This window comes from Scatophagus argus, chromosome 4 (assembly GCF_020382885.2).
Source record: "Scatophagus argus isolate fScaArg1 chromosome 4, fScaArg1.pri, whole genome shotgun sequence".
Classification (NCBI taxonomy): domain Eukaryota; kingdom Metazoa; phylum Chordata; class Actinopteri; family Scatophagidae; genus Scatophagus; species Scatophagus argus.
In genome coordinates this window covers 23,999,292-24,016,424 of record NC_058496.1, presented here as the reverse complement: position 1 = coordinate 24,016,424, position 17,133 = coordinate 23,999,292, and the positions used below count along the sequence as shown (strand labels likewise).

At 39.4% G+C, this 17,133-nt stretch overlaps 1 protein-coding gene across 1 annotated transcript in view; it reads left to right on the top strand.

Annotated features, from left to right (window-relative positions):
• Window positions 1–450: 450 nt before the first annotated feature.
• The window catches only part of rasgef1ba (RasGEF domain family, member 1Ba), a 110,739-nt gene continuing 94,056 nt past the window's right edge, over window positions 451–17,133 (top strand). Inside the window, exon 1 of the mRNA XM_046385912.1 lies at window positions 451–933. Coding sequence (XP_046241868.1) covers window positions 865–933 — 69 coding nt within the window. The 5' untranslated portion in view covers window positions 451–864. The remainder of the gene's footprint in view (window positions 934–17,133) is intronic.

Here is a 17,133-nt window from a genome sequence, read left to right as displayed (position 1 = left end):
TTATTCAACTCAGTTAAACTTATTCATATATAGTGCCAAACCACAAGAAAAGATATCTCATGACAATTTCAAATGAGAGCAGCTCTAGACCAAACTCTTTAACTGAGTTGGAACAGAAACAAAAGCTGCAGTAATAGATCTAAAGTAATACTGGAATCAACAGTGACATTGATGTGTTACGTGTAGTTATGACTATGATTACATTTGCTAATAATTATTCCTCTTGGAACATAGCATATTTGAATTTTTTTTCAAGCCTGTTATAATTACTGCCTTGCTGAGCGCAAAATGTCTCAGCTTTTTTCAAAAGCCAATTAATACTATTAGGGTAACAAAAATATCAAAATATGTATTTATAATGGTCTATTTGGTAGTCCAACTTTAAAATATGAACTCTATAAATACAGTCTCTCAAAAGTATGAGCGATAATACCTTTGATCTATCTGAAGTGACTGCAGGTACTATTTCTGAATGAGAGGAACCCCGTCGAGAAGAACCACCTGACAGCTCGTTGGACCGCCCACTCCCCCCTCCGCCCAGCCCCACCTGCATGCGTCCACACCGCGGCTGCTTCACCGACCCTGACTGTTTCTCAGCGTTGAAGGCTATAAGCCCCACACCCTGCGGCTGCCCTGCACTGATTTAGACGTTTTTGCACGTCTCTCCCAGCGTCACATCTCCGCCTCATGTTCGGGGTTTCTTCGGACGGATCAGGGAGAATAAAGGAGGGATGCGCGCAGGGTCCTTGAACGTCACAAAGAAGTTCACGAGGCTGACAGACTGAGGGATCTCCTGTTGATTCAACGCGTCTGTTCACCCCACACGTTTCAGGAATATTTCGGGAGCACACTTCTCACCTCTATATGGCAAAGTTCCTGGCTGAATTACTGGGATGCACACTTCCAGACAAGGGCAATCCACCTTTGTTCGAGGTAAGGATGCTTTAAAATGCAGTTAATCAATGCAGTCTTATATTTCATCACTGCACGATCTCATACACAAATCTAAAACTGAGTTCTTCTTCCTGAATCAAGAACAGGACTGCCTGTTCACCCAGTGCATTCTCTATGGCAACAGGAGGCTGAGGCTTTGTTCATCAGTTTGACTGGCAGTTGCTCAGCTGTAAAGCACTTCATTAAGAGTGATCCCTGCGGGTTCAGGTCTTAAAATGCGGTTTTTGCTGTCACAGTGCTCTGCTCTGTGCACACTCACCGTTTCATGCGGTATCAAGATGTTTATCCAGCATGCTGCAGGCTGCGGATTAATGCGCATTATTTGTGTCTTTACGCTCACAGGAAATCACTGTAATGATGCTAAAATTTCAGTTTGGGGTTTATCTCTGGTGCTCATAATGAGTTTGTTGTCTCACTTGGTGATGTTTTTCTATATCCTGTCTGCTGTGATTATTTCCCCGTGATTTTTGAAGAGCAGAGCATCCTGCCAAAACATAATTTAGGATGATTATAGACAGTGATTTTTCATCTGTAAATCGAACTGCATGTGGCCAGTAAGCAGTGAGACCCGTAAGAAATGACTGAGACTCAAATGCTGTTCTTATTTGGGTCAGTGTGCCACACACACACACACACACACACACACACACACACACACACTCACTGGGTTTTACTAGAAACTGAACTTTGTTTGTCCTCTTTCAAATGGTTCTCTGTAGTGTTTCTTTGGAATTTGGTGTCACTGTTCTGAACCACCACTGAAAGAGTTGGTTAATTACTTAAAAGCACTATTGCATCAAAAATATCAGATAGGTTCGGTGTTACTCATAGTACTATAGTTAGAGTTGTAAATCAAAATTTTCAACACTATATGATCTTATATCGTATTATTGTTCTTCGGAAAGTGATATAATATTTGCTGATCTGACAAAGTCTGCCACAATCCGTTTTCGACTTAAATTCACGGTCTTGCGATCGATATGATCATCATACAGTATGCTCACTGACTGCTTTTAGCCATAAAAAACAAAACAACAACAGCAACAAAAAAACTATAACTGATTAAGTGCAGTAATAGTACATAATAATGTGCAGTAATAATATGATATAAGTGTTACCTTTAAATGAACTCCATTAACACACATAAATGGCTTAACAGCAAGAACATTTAATAGAAGCATAAAATTCAGCTCTATAATACTTCTACTTAGTTGCATTAGAAATTTAAGCCCTGTGGCATTTTACATCACATAAGTTAGCGTAGCAGCGAGCTATTAACAAATTATATGTTGTTGTTTTTTTTACTCTTTCTTGCTCACTGGTGGGTTTAAGTCACTGAATCTCCTGTCTGAACAGCTTAGTTGAATTTTAGCTTGCCAGCACATTCTTTCAGCATAAGACTGTTGAAACAGTTAGCAGACTGCGGAGTAAGATGCCTAGGAAGGTTAGTCTTGTTTTCTGAGTATTTTATCTCATGTTGAATCATTGAGGAGGAAAACATTACTATACAGCACTGGGTCTATGGTTTGGGTGAACAGCTACACATTAAAACTGTATATGCCCAATTTTAAGCACAAGAAATAACTACGCATTGAGAACACTGGTGTCTTTGTCATCGGACAAATGTTGTATAAGACAGATACACAGAAAAAGTATCCTTTAAACAGTCAAACTTATTTTCAGCTTTTATTCCTCTGGATAGAGGAGGTCTGACATGTGAGAATAAACATTGTGATGTTTTAGATAACTAACATTTCAGCAATTAATGTCAAGTCAACAAAGGCATTCACTGAATTATTTATTCATTTTATAAACGTAAAGGTCACAGTCAGAGATTGTTGTTACCAAAGAAGAAGGTAACATGCATAAATGTGGATGATGGGACACAGAAAAATAAACAGATTAGGAGTGTTGCATGGGGTTGTGTAACAATGTGACATTTAAGTCTGACTCCACTGATGAAAATATTCCAAAATGGAAATACACTTCCTCTTTGTATCTGTGACTTTGTCATTGTTTAAAATGGGACCTGTCAGGCATTGCATAACACCAGCTGTAAATGAAAAAACCTTTTAGATTTATTCTCATCACATACAGACACACACACACACACACCAGCTGTAATCCACCATCACCACAGAATAGTTAATCCATCAGACATCATCTCAATCTGCCTAACACACACTGCGTGAGTCACATATTAAAATCATCTCAGAAATGTGTCAGAGAGGATCATCATAGTAACTTCTGGGAAAATGAAATGATGACCTGCTCTGTTCAGCTTTACGGGGGACATTACATGGGAAGATTAGATCCAGAGACTGTTATATAAAACCTTATTTCCAATTCCACCTTAAAACACCAATCTGTCAAAGAGATGCCCTGCTGACTGTAGACAGGGCACAGCAGGCAGTAGAAGTAACAGAGTGTCCTTGAGACAGAGATGTTTTTGGAGACAGAATTTATATAATTACAAATAAAGAAATATGAACGTTGCAGTATTGGTGATCATTGGATATGCATAAGGTAAATTTATCTGATTAAAGGGCTGTACTCGGAGGTCTAAAATTTGCTTATTAAAACATGACATGTCTTACAAAGTCATGTTAACACATTTTAATCCCTTTTTTGTTTGATACATCAGAGTAGCGTCTCAGGTACTGTTGTGCTGTCAATGTTGTTGGTCTATAGGACATGTACCCCAAAGGGCTTGCAAATTATGTTTATTTTTTGAAGGGCTAAATCTCATAACATTTGCTTTCTCCTTTAAGTCAATGAATTTCAGGTCCACTCATCGAGGTTTCGCTAAACCATTGCTTTTTGACCTTTGAGAAACTTCGGTATAAATTAAACTCTGACTTGAGCTTTAAATGCCAGCTTACCAAGAGGAACAGGGGCTATTTCCATGAGTACGGCACTAGTTCCAGGCTGGTGGCATGGAAAGGGCCAGAGTCTGAATGTAGACTACTCAACTATAAACAGTATAAACAGTATACAGTATAAAAGTACAAACACTAGCAATTTTACTTCTTGTAATAAGATGGTTGAAGCTCAGAATAATTGTGTGAGGGAGGGAAAACAAACCTACACAGCAGTTTTGGTGACCATCCAGTGGTCCCCCTTCTGCGAACTTGCGGACATTGACTTTAGCTGTGTGTGAATAAACTTAAGATTCAGTTCTCTGGCAGACCTCAACCTGACTTGGCTCTAGCAAGTTCTATAAGAAAGAGCACATTTCTGGAAACATGGAGAGCACATTTCCAATGTGTACCTCTCACTTATTGTGACAACAGGTACAGTGGTATGAAAAAGTTTGGGCACCCCTGATCATTTTCAGGATTTTCCTTTATAAATCATTGGTTGTTCGGATCAGCAATTTCAGTTAAATATATCATATAGCAGACAAACACAGTGATATTTCAGAAGTGAAATGAAGTTTATAGGATTAACAGAAAGTGTGCAATAATTACTTAAACAACATTAGGCAGGTGCATAAATTTGGGCACCCCAACAGAAAAATGACATCAATATTTCGTAGATCCTCCTTTTGCAGAAATAACAGCCTCTAAACGCTTCCTATAGCTTCCAATGAGGGTCTGGAGTCTGGTTGAAGGTATTTTTGACCATTCTTCTTTACAAAAAATCTCCAGTTCAGTCAGGTTTGATGGTTTCCGAGCATGGACAGCCCGCTTTAAATCACACCACAGATTTTCAATAATGTTCAGGTCTGGGGACTGAGATGGCCATTCCAGAACGTTGTAGTTGTTCCTCTGCATGAATGCCTTTGTAGAGTTTGAGCAGTGTTTGGGGTCGTTGTCTTGTTGAAGTATCCAGCCCCGGCGCAACTTCAACTTTGTCACTGATTCTTGAACATTGTTGGCAAGAATCTGCTGATACTGACTGGAATCCATGCGACCATCAACTTTTACAAGATTGCCAGTACCTGCACTGGCCACACAGCCCCACAGCATGATGGAACCACCACCAAATTTTACTGTGGGTAGCAAGTGTTTGTCTTGGAATGCTGTGTTCTTCTTCCGCCATGCATACTGCCCCTTGTTATGTCCAAATAACTCAATTTTACATTCATCAGTCCACAGCACCTTATTCCAAAAGGAAGCTGGCTTGTCCAAATGTGCTTTAGCATACCTCAAGCGACTCTGTTTGTGGCATGTGCGTAGAAAAGGCTTCCGCCGCATTACTCTCCCATACAGCATCTCCTTGTGCAAAGTGCGCTGAATAGTTGAACGATGCACAGTGACACCATCTGCAGCAAGATCATGTTGTAGGTCTTTGGAGCTGGTCTGTGGGTTGAGTTTGACCGTTCTCACCATTCCTCGCCTCTGCTTATCAGAGATTTTTCTTGGCCTGCCACTCCGGGCCTTAACTAGGACTGTGCCTGTGGTCTTCCATTTCCTCACTATGTTCCTCACAGTGGAAACTGACAGCTTAAATCTCTGAGCCAGCTTTTTGTATCCTTCCCCTAAACCATGATGTTGGACAATCTTTGTTTTCAGGTCATTTGAGAGTTGTTTTGAGGCTCCCATGTTGCCACTCCTCAGAGAAGATGCAAAAGGGAGAACAACTTGCTACTGGCCACCTGAAATACCCTTTCTCATGATCGGATTCACCTGTGTATGTAGGTCAAGGGTCAATGAGCTTACCAAACAAACTTTGTGTTCCAATAATTAGTGCTAAAGGTACTCAAATCAATAAAACAACAAGGGTGCCCAAATTTATGCACCTGCCTAATGTTGTTTAAGTAATTGTTGCACACTTTCTGTTAATACTATAAACTTCATTTCACTTCTGAAATATCACTGTGTTTGTCTGCTATATGATATATTTAACTGAAATTGCTGATCCGAACAACCAATGATTTATAAAGGAAAATCCTGAAAATGATCAGGGGTGCCCAAACTTTTTCATACCACTGTAAAATAATTGCAGCAGAGTTTAAGATTCTTGTGTACAGCATCTCTTGAGTGTTAGAACACTTGAAGAAGAGGGTCTCACAGTCTGGGGGCTAAAACAACGAAGGCCTTGTCACCTTTATTGACAAGCCGGGATCCAGGTACAACCAGTTTATATAATGGGCCAAGATAATTTGATGGTTTAAAAGTTGATGATACCAGCAACAGTAACTAGACAAGAAAAGATAAACACATGTATAACCTAATGTAAATTGATCAGATCTGTGTCAGATCTTGCACCTAGACTTCTAGCAGTCAGCTTAATATTTTGAGAGAGGGAATTGAGCTTGCTGTGAGCCAGACTGGTAATGTTTGCTGACCCATCCATCCATCCATTCATTTTCTATTCCTGCTTTATCCATGCAGGGTTGTGGGGATGCTGGAGCCTATCCTAGCTGACAATCACACACTCTCACTCACACCTAGGGACAATGTACAGTAGCCAGTTAACCTAACATGCATGTTTTTGGGAGTGTGGGAGGAAGCCGGAGAGAAAATCCGTGGAGGCACAGGGAGAACATGCTAAGTGTGCAGAGAAGGGCCCGGACGTGGAACCCTCTTGCTGTGAGCCAACAGTGCTAACCACTGCAACACTATGTCGCCTAGTTAGCTGAACATATGACTAAGATAATAATCACTGGAAGTAGTTTAAGAAAATAATCTTGACAGTGTCACCAGGGTTATTTCAGATTGAACTTTTTTTCTTTAGAGAAAGCCGTTTTGAACTGTGGACATGGAGACTGAAAGAGATCTGATACATCCGACTTGTGCCTGGAAACAAATGGCCAAAGGCCATCTTTTGATGTAGTTAAATCAAACTGAATGACTACATGGTACATACACTGCCTATTTCCATAAGGTAATGTCAATCAATTAAAAATATATAATGTAAAATAAGTGATTTCATAAATATTCACCCCGTTTAAAGTGTCTTACCTGAGCAACCCGCCAGCTGTTAGTGAAATGGAGATCAACTGAGTTCAGTGAATGTGTCTCAAGTGATTGTGGTGTAAAGACATATGTGTTGGGAAGGTCCAGTCACTGCTTAATCAGCATCCCTGAGTACAGTTACTCCATGAAGGCAAAAGAACACTCCAGGCAGCTCCACGAAAAGCTGATTGAAAAGTATAAGTGAGGGGATGGATACAAAACAAGTTCCAAATCACTGAACGTCTCCAGGTTCTTTTTTTTAAATCTTGTACAGAAACAGCACAGGTGTTTTATGTAACATTTCCTTTCCTCGCCTCAAAGTCATCTCAAATTGTAAGCTTGAATTTGTGTTTATAAAAGTAAATCCCAAATTTACTTTCATTTTATATTAACTAAGAGAATCCAGTTGTAGTTGTTGCAGGATAAACATATGTTGTTTAATGGCTGACTGTGCAATTTAGCTGCTAAAATATAATTGAACTGTGCTAGCTGTGCATCAGCAAATCTGTCCCTTGGGTGGCACTTTCTGAAGTCTATGAGAAAGGAGTCGCAGTCTTTTATGGGAAGTAAAACATCAGTAACAAAGTATTTTCTTTCCACTTTATTATTTTTGAATCAAAATGTCACTTTGAGGTTGACCAAATTTTTGTTCTCATGACAACACTCAAGCAGAAGCTTTTACTTTAAAATGGATTACGCGGTGCAAAGTGGAAGCTTTAGTTTTATCAAACACAGTCTTATTTAATTCATTTTGTTTCAACCAATTTTTCCCCTGTATCTCTCTTCCTCTGCATTTATTTGTATTGTGCTCACTTTCTTCGTTGAACTTTGCCACATTTCTTCTTTCATGTTCTTTCTCTCTCAGCTGTGAACTCGTCATTCACTCGTACTGTCTGTTTCTGCTGCGAGGACTCCTCTCCCTCCCCTCTCTCTCTTTATTCTCTGCAGCCTTTAAGCAAAGCTTTATTCAACAGGTTGTTTTTTAAGCGGTATGCGGTTTTCAAAGGGCAAAGAAAAGATTAACATCACTGTACTGTCAAGTGCTGTCTGTGCATTGGAAAAGAAAAGAAAAGAAATTTCAGAAAAATCCAAAGTAGGGTTAGGGTTGGTTTTCAGGGGAGTAAGGTTTGAGAACAATACATGCATGTATTGTTGACTGTGTTGCCATGAAAAGGTTGTTGAGTCCATAACAAATATATACAGCTCTTCGATTCTTATTCATTCAGGAGAAAAAAACATAAAGTAACTTGAACAAATACCTGTTTTTGTTCACTTACTTTTGTGCAAGCATACATATATATATATGTGTGTGTATATATATATGTGTGTATATATATATATATATATAGTTCAAAATCTAAGTTAAAGTTGAATGATTAAAAATTTCATGAACAGATTGGATATACTGTAATTTAATCATCTTTCTCCACCACTTTTTCATGATGCACATTCGGAGTTGACCTTGATTGCAGCAGAAAACACACAGCTCAACTGATCTGTCATTTCAAACAACAACAAGCCGTCACAGAACACACTGACACAAAATATATCTCTGCAGCTTTACTAGACAATAAAAATTGTGTTATTGTCTGTGAAGCCACAAATATCTCACTGCAGCTAAAGTTTGTATGTCAAGGTGACACATGTCAGAGTTAGAGTCTTTTGGTGCGTCGGTTCCCCTGATGCTGCAGCTTTTTCCGTGCTTCCCATGTTCTCTAGTAGCTTGAAATGATGGCAATCTGGTATTTTAATTTTTTATTGTTGTACTGGATTTATGTGTTAAGTGTTTCCACATAATGTATGAAAAAACAAATCTGATCCATACACCACAAACTACAGAATCAAATCGAATTTTTAGAATTTTTTAGCACAAAAATTAGCATCTATATGCGGTTTTTTAAATGTGGTCAAACCTGCTAAAAATGGGATGGACTCTTTTCACATCACCAGTTTGTCTTTTTTTGGTGTGTCACATTTAGCATCATAAATGGAAAACATAGAAAACAAATGTTTGAGTTTGTGTGTATCTGCACAGTATGTGCATGATGAGATGTGAGCATACATCTGCAGTTTATACAATAACTGTGTATGTGTATCTGTGCAAGGGCTCAGACAAGTGTCAACAGCCCTTTTGTGTCAAGTGCATTTGAGAAAAAAGAAGGCTGAAACACTCTGTTATGGGCAAATGCTTACAGGCAGGCATTCAAGCTTTTGTTTGTCATTGCAAACCATTTTTTTGTGTGTGTGTGTGTTTGTGGGTGTGAACAGTGGAAAGGATAGTATTTTGTGAACAGAAAAGAAAGCCAAAGAATAAAGAGAGTCAAGGTAATCTAAAAAACAAAAATTTTAAAACCTGCCAAAAAGCTTCCACTGCTATGGCAACCACAGAAACCACTGAATAAAGCAGAGATAACTTTGAGTTGGTGTTTCCTCATCAGTAGAATGGGTTGACTTTTCACATTTTAACCGTTTAGCTGGTATATATTTAATTGGCTACCTACAATAGCCTCTTAATTTGACAAAAATTTAGAAATAATTCAATTAGTGGTAATGTCCTGGTGCAGAAATATCATTTTGACACCCAACATGCTTTTCATTTGTGCTACTTTCATTTCAGTCTGTGTTCTGTGTTGACCTTCAAAGAAAACTTTAGTAATTGGTAAATGAATTGTTTTGGAAAAGGGAATGATCCAGAGAATTTGAATTAAGTTGACTAAAAGGAGCAGAAGCTAAATATCTGTCTGACATCAGTCCAGAGCTTTCTGCAGTTGTGCTGTGTCATAATATCACATTTGCAGAAATGTCATGCTCATTTGGGTTCAGAGTGAACTTTGCCTCCTCCTGAATGTCGCTGTCTGTCAAACACAGATGTAGTAAGAGTGTCTTCATATTGAGAGGAAACTAAAGCCGTGTGAATACCTGTCGGGTTTTATAGTTTGGATCAGATCATCTTACATCAGGTGCTTCCTGGTCCAAGAAAAATCCTCAGGATCAAATGTCTTGTCATGGACACAGATCGTCTTTACATCAAGGCATGTTCAGCATACCGCTTTGAACCAACACATTAATGATTGCGAGGTGGTTATACAGTATGATTTATTTATCATGGACAGTGCACAATATTGATCATTACTGGAAATTTAGCTGAGAAGGCTATATTCTGTGTCACAGGTGAACAGATGTGATATGAAGTCACCCTAATAACATGGAAGAACAAAATGGCTATTTAATGTGAGCATGCCAAGCTAACACAGTGAAAGGTTAAAGACTAAATGTAGTGAACAAGATAACATTGCACCATATGATAATGAATTAATTAAAGCCTGCGACTCAGAGGCATAATATACTGCATATCAAACCCAGTGTATTTAAGTTTGAATCACAAGTGTATCTCAAAGAGCTTTTAACTGTGTACCAAATTCCTCATCCTCAGGTCCTCGATGTGGATGAACAGTAGTAGAAAAAAAATCACAGGATTATAGCACCAAAAACAAACAGAAATCACGTAAAGCTGTGTAAACTCAACACGGCTGAAACACAACTTCAGGGTCACAAGCTGAGTTTGTTTTATTTTCAGGTGTTGGAGCGTAAAAAGAGTTGAGCTTCTCAACTATAAATCATCAACATAGACGCTCTGATGTGAGGCACAGCTCATGTTTTACTGCATATCCTCTATGTTACTGAGAGGGAGATCATCCCAGTAAGTCAATCCATCACACTGACAGCTTCGTCTATACGAAGCTGATGCAGGGATGAAGGAGAACAGAGCGGTGTGTAGTTGCTGTCAGTCTGTCAGGTGGTAGAGGTCAAGACAGAAAGTGATTTTATCAGCAAACACTTTTGAAATTAAGTGTGAGAAAATAATTACTTCATGGTGTCCAGAATTTGTACCTGAGTCGAATAAACAAGCGTGAGTGTTGAACTTGGAATGGGCTGGAAATGTGAAAACCTCATTCTTTAAAGGATATTACTGCATAGGCTCGGGAAGACAGTGGAGGATGCATTACTGGTAGTTGCTCTTTTTCTGAAGTAACTGGCCACAGAAACTTGTGGAGAGGAACTGCTACCTGCGGATGTGGTAGGAAGAGGAGGTCTAGACAGTTGTTTGTGTCATTTGCTGTGTGTGTGTGTGTGTGAGATGTCTCCTTACCTATAGTGTATATCATAGCAGCAGCTGTCTCACCTGTCATGAAATGTGTCATAAGAAAAGAGATCTGGTCAGGAGATCTGAGTGAGGAAGAGAATCCAAAAGAACACCAAGAGGTACCGTGTAATGACAGAGGCAGGCATCCACATGCACGCCGCAGAATTAAATACGGAAACACACACATAGGCACCAGAGTTATTATCAGAAGCTGAAACTAAAATAAACCCTTCGGGAAAACTAAACAAAAATTAGCACATGTACTCTGAAAGTTACCTAAAGCTAAAGTGGAATCTAAAAGCTAAACTTAAAATAAAATAAAAACTCAGTGAAAATTCCAAACTGTTTTATTTAACTGACACGTGTCATTGCCTAATGATATTTTTTTCCCTTAATATTATGAGGGCACACATGTAGGAAACGGTGACTTGATTTTTTTTTTTTCCTGTGTCAAATCAAACCAATTAGAATAATAAACTATATTATCAGTGATAATATACCATAAACAAATTAGCTTGTGACTGTGTGGTTGCCAGTTTAAAACCACAAGCCTGGAAATATCTGGCCAGGAAATTGTCCTCACAGGAAATTGGCAGATGAGTGTCCATGAGCAACACAGCTGGACTTCACATGGCCAAACAGTAGAGCCTGGACAGGAGTTTTTCTGCAGATGTACGTGTGTAGGTGGACATGTGGTTTCCCTATATGTGAGTCTGCAAAGCGCAGAGGGGAGGGGAGTTCTTCAGCGAAAGGTCCCTTTTAAAGGGAACTGTCTGTCAAACTAAACTTCTAATCAGGGAGGTTTTTCCCTTCCTGGCAAAGGAGTGACTTTGCTGATGAAGACTGTTATCAGAGCCTGCTTTTCCCTTCATGACAAACAGCTGTGCTTCCTCTAAATGTGCCAAACACAAGAGCGACCAGCTTTCCCATTATCCACAGCTATTTGTGATCAATTATCAACCACCACGGCTGAATGGTGAAGCCCATCCGGAAGTCCCTGAAGATACATTTTCACTGAAAGCTGCTAGATACCAGCACAAGAAAGCTGTAAGGAAATCAATGAAAGCCCAACTTTCCTAGAAGAAGTAACTCTTCTTTCAAAGGGTAATTGCACTTCTTTTACTGGGAGTCCTGGAAACAATTTTGAAAATTATTGTTCCATTAAGGGGATACTGAAAGCTTAAAGAAAACTGTATTTTGGGATATGATCGCCTTGTCTGGCAGGTCTCGCAGGCTGCTGCACTGGCCAGCCTCAGCTTCAGAGAAGATTCATCATCTTACCCAGGCTTGTTTTTCTTCTGGCTGGAGAAACTGACGGAGATACTAGCATGTGTAAGGAACAAAGTTGTGACATTTCTTTGATTGACTCCAGATTGACTCTTATTTTCAGTATTATCTCGGAGTGTATTATTGCACTTGTTAATACATGTGTTCACATAGTATTAAAAAGACACCTGACACTAGTAATTAATCATAAATTAGCTTTTTTTGTGGCCAAGAGATATGAGAAAGTCATTAATACTGTATGAAAAAGCTTCTTTCAAATGTGACATACTGGTAATCTCTCATGAGAAACAAGATACTGGATCAAAATTCATGTCAGTAATTCAGGATCTTCTCATAATGTGGTCACAATAAGTCAAAATTGTGAGAAACACACACACTTGTGGTAATGGACTTCCGCATAGTCTCCGATTGTATGTTATTTATACATGGTGAGAGGTTGCTGGTGCTCGTTGTTGGTATGAATGTTCAGCTCCAGGCACTCGTTCTATTAAACGTAATGCAAGTTGGCCTCGTCAGTGTATTTACCCTGATAATTTGACCACAAGGGGGCAGTGTGCAACGTATAACCAAGTACAGCTCACGGGTAACAGATGTCAGCATGAGGTCCAGAGAGTGAGAGGATAATGGACTGATTTGTCCACTGACACAAATGGCTTAAAACTGCTAGTGTGTTAACATAATAATCCTGTAAACAATACAGGAAAAGTGCAACAAACTCTTCATATGACGACATGCAGTGAACTGTTCTCTCCTTGTTGAAGCATCAGCAGCGAGAGTATACTTTACTGTGTACACCCGCAGTATATTAGGTCTCTGTAGTCCTTTGACATTTAGCTTGTGCATTAAGTAATTATGAACCTCTTGAAACTTCACAAAATTCAAAATGACACAAAGAGTAACATCTAGGATACATGCAAGGTTCTAATACAAGGAAGTTTACCTCCCTCCACTCCTTTTTCTTTGCTTTTATCCGTACATGACATACTGCAGGTGATGCTAGCTATTTAACATGTATACATACAGGAAGTAAATCCATATGTTTGTCTTTTATTGATAAAAAGACAGGAAAAAAAAATACTTTGAACAAGGCTTACACTGGCTGTGTTTTTGATCAAAACTGTTATTTTATTTTTATGAATAATTATAGACAAAATAACCATTTGGGATGAAACAGTAGCATCACACCACCCTACAGTGTTGCAGAAATCAGCTTATAACATACTATCTTGTGTTAGAATTCTGTTTTTGATGTGGTTGTTTAGAAACTGCAGAAAGGTGTAAAAAGTGATATATATACTGCTGCAATGAGAGTATGTGGTGCTGTCAGACATTTGTTGGCTCGCCTGGCAGAACATGCACAAAAACAGCCCCCTTATCATATAGAAGAGTATATAGGAGACGAGGAAAGGAAGGGAAGGGCAGAGGAAACACCAGGAGTCGGTCCTTGCATGGCTCTCCAGGGAACAGAGCGATGAGGCTTTTCACACGGCAGTTTGAGGCGTCACCAGCTGCCAGTCATTGTGTAAGCAGTCTGTTACTGCTGCTGCTCACTCGGCAGCTGAAGGTTCAGTGCTTTGCTCAACAGCATGTGGGTTTCATTTACTTGACCATCCTGCACTGGACTTTGAAAAGTGAGGACATTTTGTCTGATTTTTTTCTTCTCCAAAGGATGGAGACTTGGTTTAGGGATTAAGATCAGTATTTCATTTAGGCATGGCCTCTTTTTGGTTATGACGTGTACCATGTAGTCGCAATGTCTCCAGTTTGATTCTGGCCAGGAACTTTTGTTTATGTCATACACAATCTAAAAACTAATATTGAAAGGTTGGGTATTTCCTGGGGGTAATGCTACAGAACACAGAAAAGGATATGTTTCAGCATTTCTTTGAATAAACTGAAAAGTTACTGGCTAATTAGCATTAGCAGCCATAGGTGCCACAGAAAAGACAACAAAAAGACATGCGCTGAAAATGTCATCATGTCTCTGTACACAATGCAATCTGCAAAGTGGTCTTCACACTAAAATATCCTCCAGAATCAAAGAAGAAAATGTATGTAAATTTATCATTATATGCTCACATGAAGCAGTTTTGACCTCGTTAGCTAAATTATCTGTCAGCAGGATCTTATCATATTTTAATAAAATCCTTGAGTTACTTTTGTTGGAGTTATTGTAAAAGACTTGGCTCCAAGACATCGGCGTAGGTTTGCAGAATCAATAAATCAACTTACAGTAACTTGACAGCAACTTTTAGGGTTTCTCTCAGAGTTGGTGGAGACTTGTGCTTTGAGTTTGCTTTGATGTTTTTAATCAGTTCTGTAGCTCGAGTTCAAAAGAGAAAAGTAAAGCTGGTGGAATGAAAAAGCCAGATGGATGATGTGCTCAGCTATATGCTAAAATGACTATGTAAAGGCGGCAGGAACGTGTTCCCATTGGTCAATAGTTACACTATAAACATTAGGCGACTTGATGGAGTGAGACATATTTCATTCAGGAGGAAACTCTGTTAGATTTCTTCTCCAGTACAACATGCATTTTAACTCTGTGCAAATATGCTTTTGGCTACTGTTTGATTCGTTCACATGAATAGCAATGAGATATTCTGGATGCGCTCTGCATTCTGGAGGAGGATACCCCCTGCCATTCATATGCACACAACACTGTGTCATATACACAGGCTCATTGGAAGTCACAGACAAACACACACACATAAACAGCATTTGGCAATACAACTACTGCTTATGTATGTACATAAACATTTGTACATGCACATAGAAACAAAGGGGGTCTGTTGTCCATATGTCCATATTAATAGCAGCTCGAGTCCCGATGCAGATGGTCAGAAGGTTCACACACAGTGGATGTTGCACGGAATAAGATTCAAGGTTAAGAGGTGTGTAAAAATAACAAAAAACACATGTTTGACACACACACTCTGCAACCAGCTATAGCAGATCGTTAATCCTCTTACCGGTGTACATGCAGGAGATTAGGTCATATTCGATTTTTGGTCTTTATTTGCCCTAACAAACACCGGCCAAACAATGCGAACTTATCCAAACGCGTCTTTCTCGTGTGCATGAGAGGGTTTTAGTTACTGGTCGGCACTGCAAGTAACTCACACAGGAAGCAGGTTACATCACAGTTATTCCATTTGTGCTGAGAAGCGGTCACTTACCTAAAGAAACCCATTTAAATAGAGACCAGATAAGAATAGGTCACAGCCGAGACGGAGAAGCTACCGTTTGTAAGAAAGAAAAACAAAGTCATGGTCAACAACGCATCTTTTTGTGACTGTAGACTGTCTTTAAATTCAGAGAAAACTATTTCTTCCAAATGACAGAAAACTTTCTGGAATAAATAAATTGTGTGAGCCTGAACTTAACCTACTCTGTAATAAAACAACCCATTAGTTTTGTTCCAGATGATTTGTTTTTCCAGACAGTATGACCTCAGCAGTGGCTACATCTGTATAAATTCACACGCACAACAACACTGTTATCCACTTTGTCTAGTTGTGGCGGTCAATCCATGTGACCAAACTGCATCAGCACTGACATTAATGCTCATAGTCAACACAGTTAAGAGGTCACTGAGTTGACCTTGACTCCCGAACAGGACCGCTGTGACCCTGCTGACACCTCATACCCCGTTAATACAGGACCATTCAGGTCCCATGTGACCTTTATACACACACACACATACATACACATGTACACACACAGACACTCACTTTCACACTCTCACACACACATTTCTGCACCTGACCTTCCACAGTGGGCGAGCACATTTCCTGATGAGTTTGTGTGACCCAGTGATCCGGTTCACCTGCAGGGGTGAGGAGGTTCAGTGGCAAGGGGTCACCAGGGACCTACTGGGACGAGTTTAGCAGATTAGATTGGGTGATTCAGTATGATGGATGTTAACTTAATTTCATCAGTTGCAGGTTCCCAGACACACTGCTGAAGTGGGTCAAATGTGTTTGTTCATTTAGTTCAAATTAATGAAAAAAGACAGAAAATTGTTAACAGTATACATCCATTTTCTATACCGCTTATCCGTCAGGGTCGCGGGGGAGCTGGAGCCTAGTTAACAGTATACAGTATATACATAATTATAAAGAGGACTCAGTTGTAAACCCAAACTCGGTGGTGGTCACACTACAAATCATGTGAGAAACCAAATTATGCAAAGTGATCTTGTTATAGATGCCACAAGGTTAAAAGTTCAAGGTTCATCTAAAACATTGCATCCATTCTAATCAACTGCTGCTCATTACCAAACAAAAATACCCATAAGATTTAAAATAGAATAATGTCATAAACTTAGACATCCATAGAATGTATTTGTCAAAGATTTAAAAGATGTGGGAAAAGGAGCCTTTAAAATAACACAAAGGTTTCCTTACATACCTCTTGTTGTTCTGTCTAATTCCCTAAAAGAAAAACAGTGGATGTTTTCACCTCTGTCAGCTGATATTTTTTTTTTGTTGTTGTTGTCTGTGACCAATCTCGAAAAACTGAGTACACATTCACGCTCCCAAGAGGAAGAAACCAATTGATTTCAGTGATGCTGTGACCTTCCCTCTATTTCTCGCTTTCGTAATGAGCGTTTCTCCTGACCTGCCTGTCAAAAATTGGTGGGCACATTCACACGGCCCTCAGGAAGAAATGCATTGGTTTTTGTGATGTTTTGTGATGACATTTCATATAGAGCCTCCATCAGGTCAAACTATATGTGTCTATCCAGACTTTGGCTACCCCGATGGTCTCATCCATGCACTGGTGATGCTGATTATTAATTTTTAAGCCTCGATGAACTTCACTCTTTTGAGGGTTTTCTTC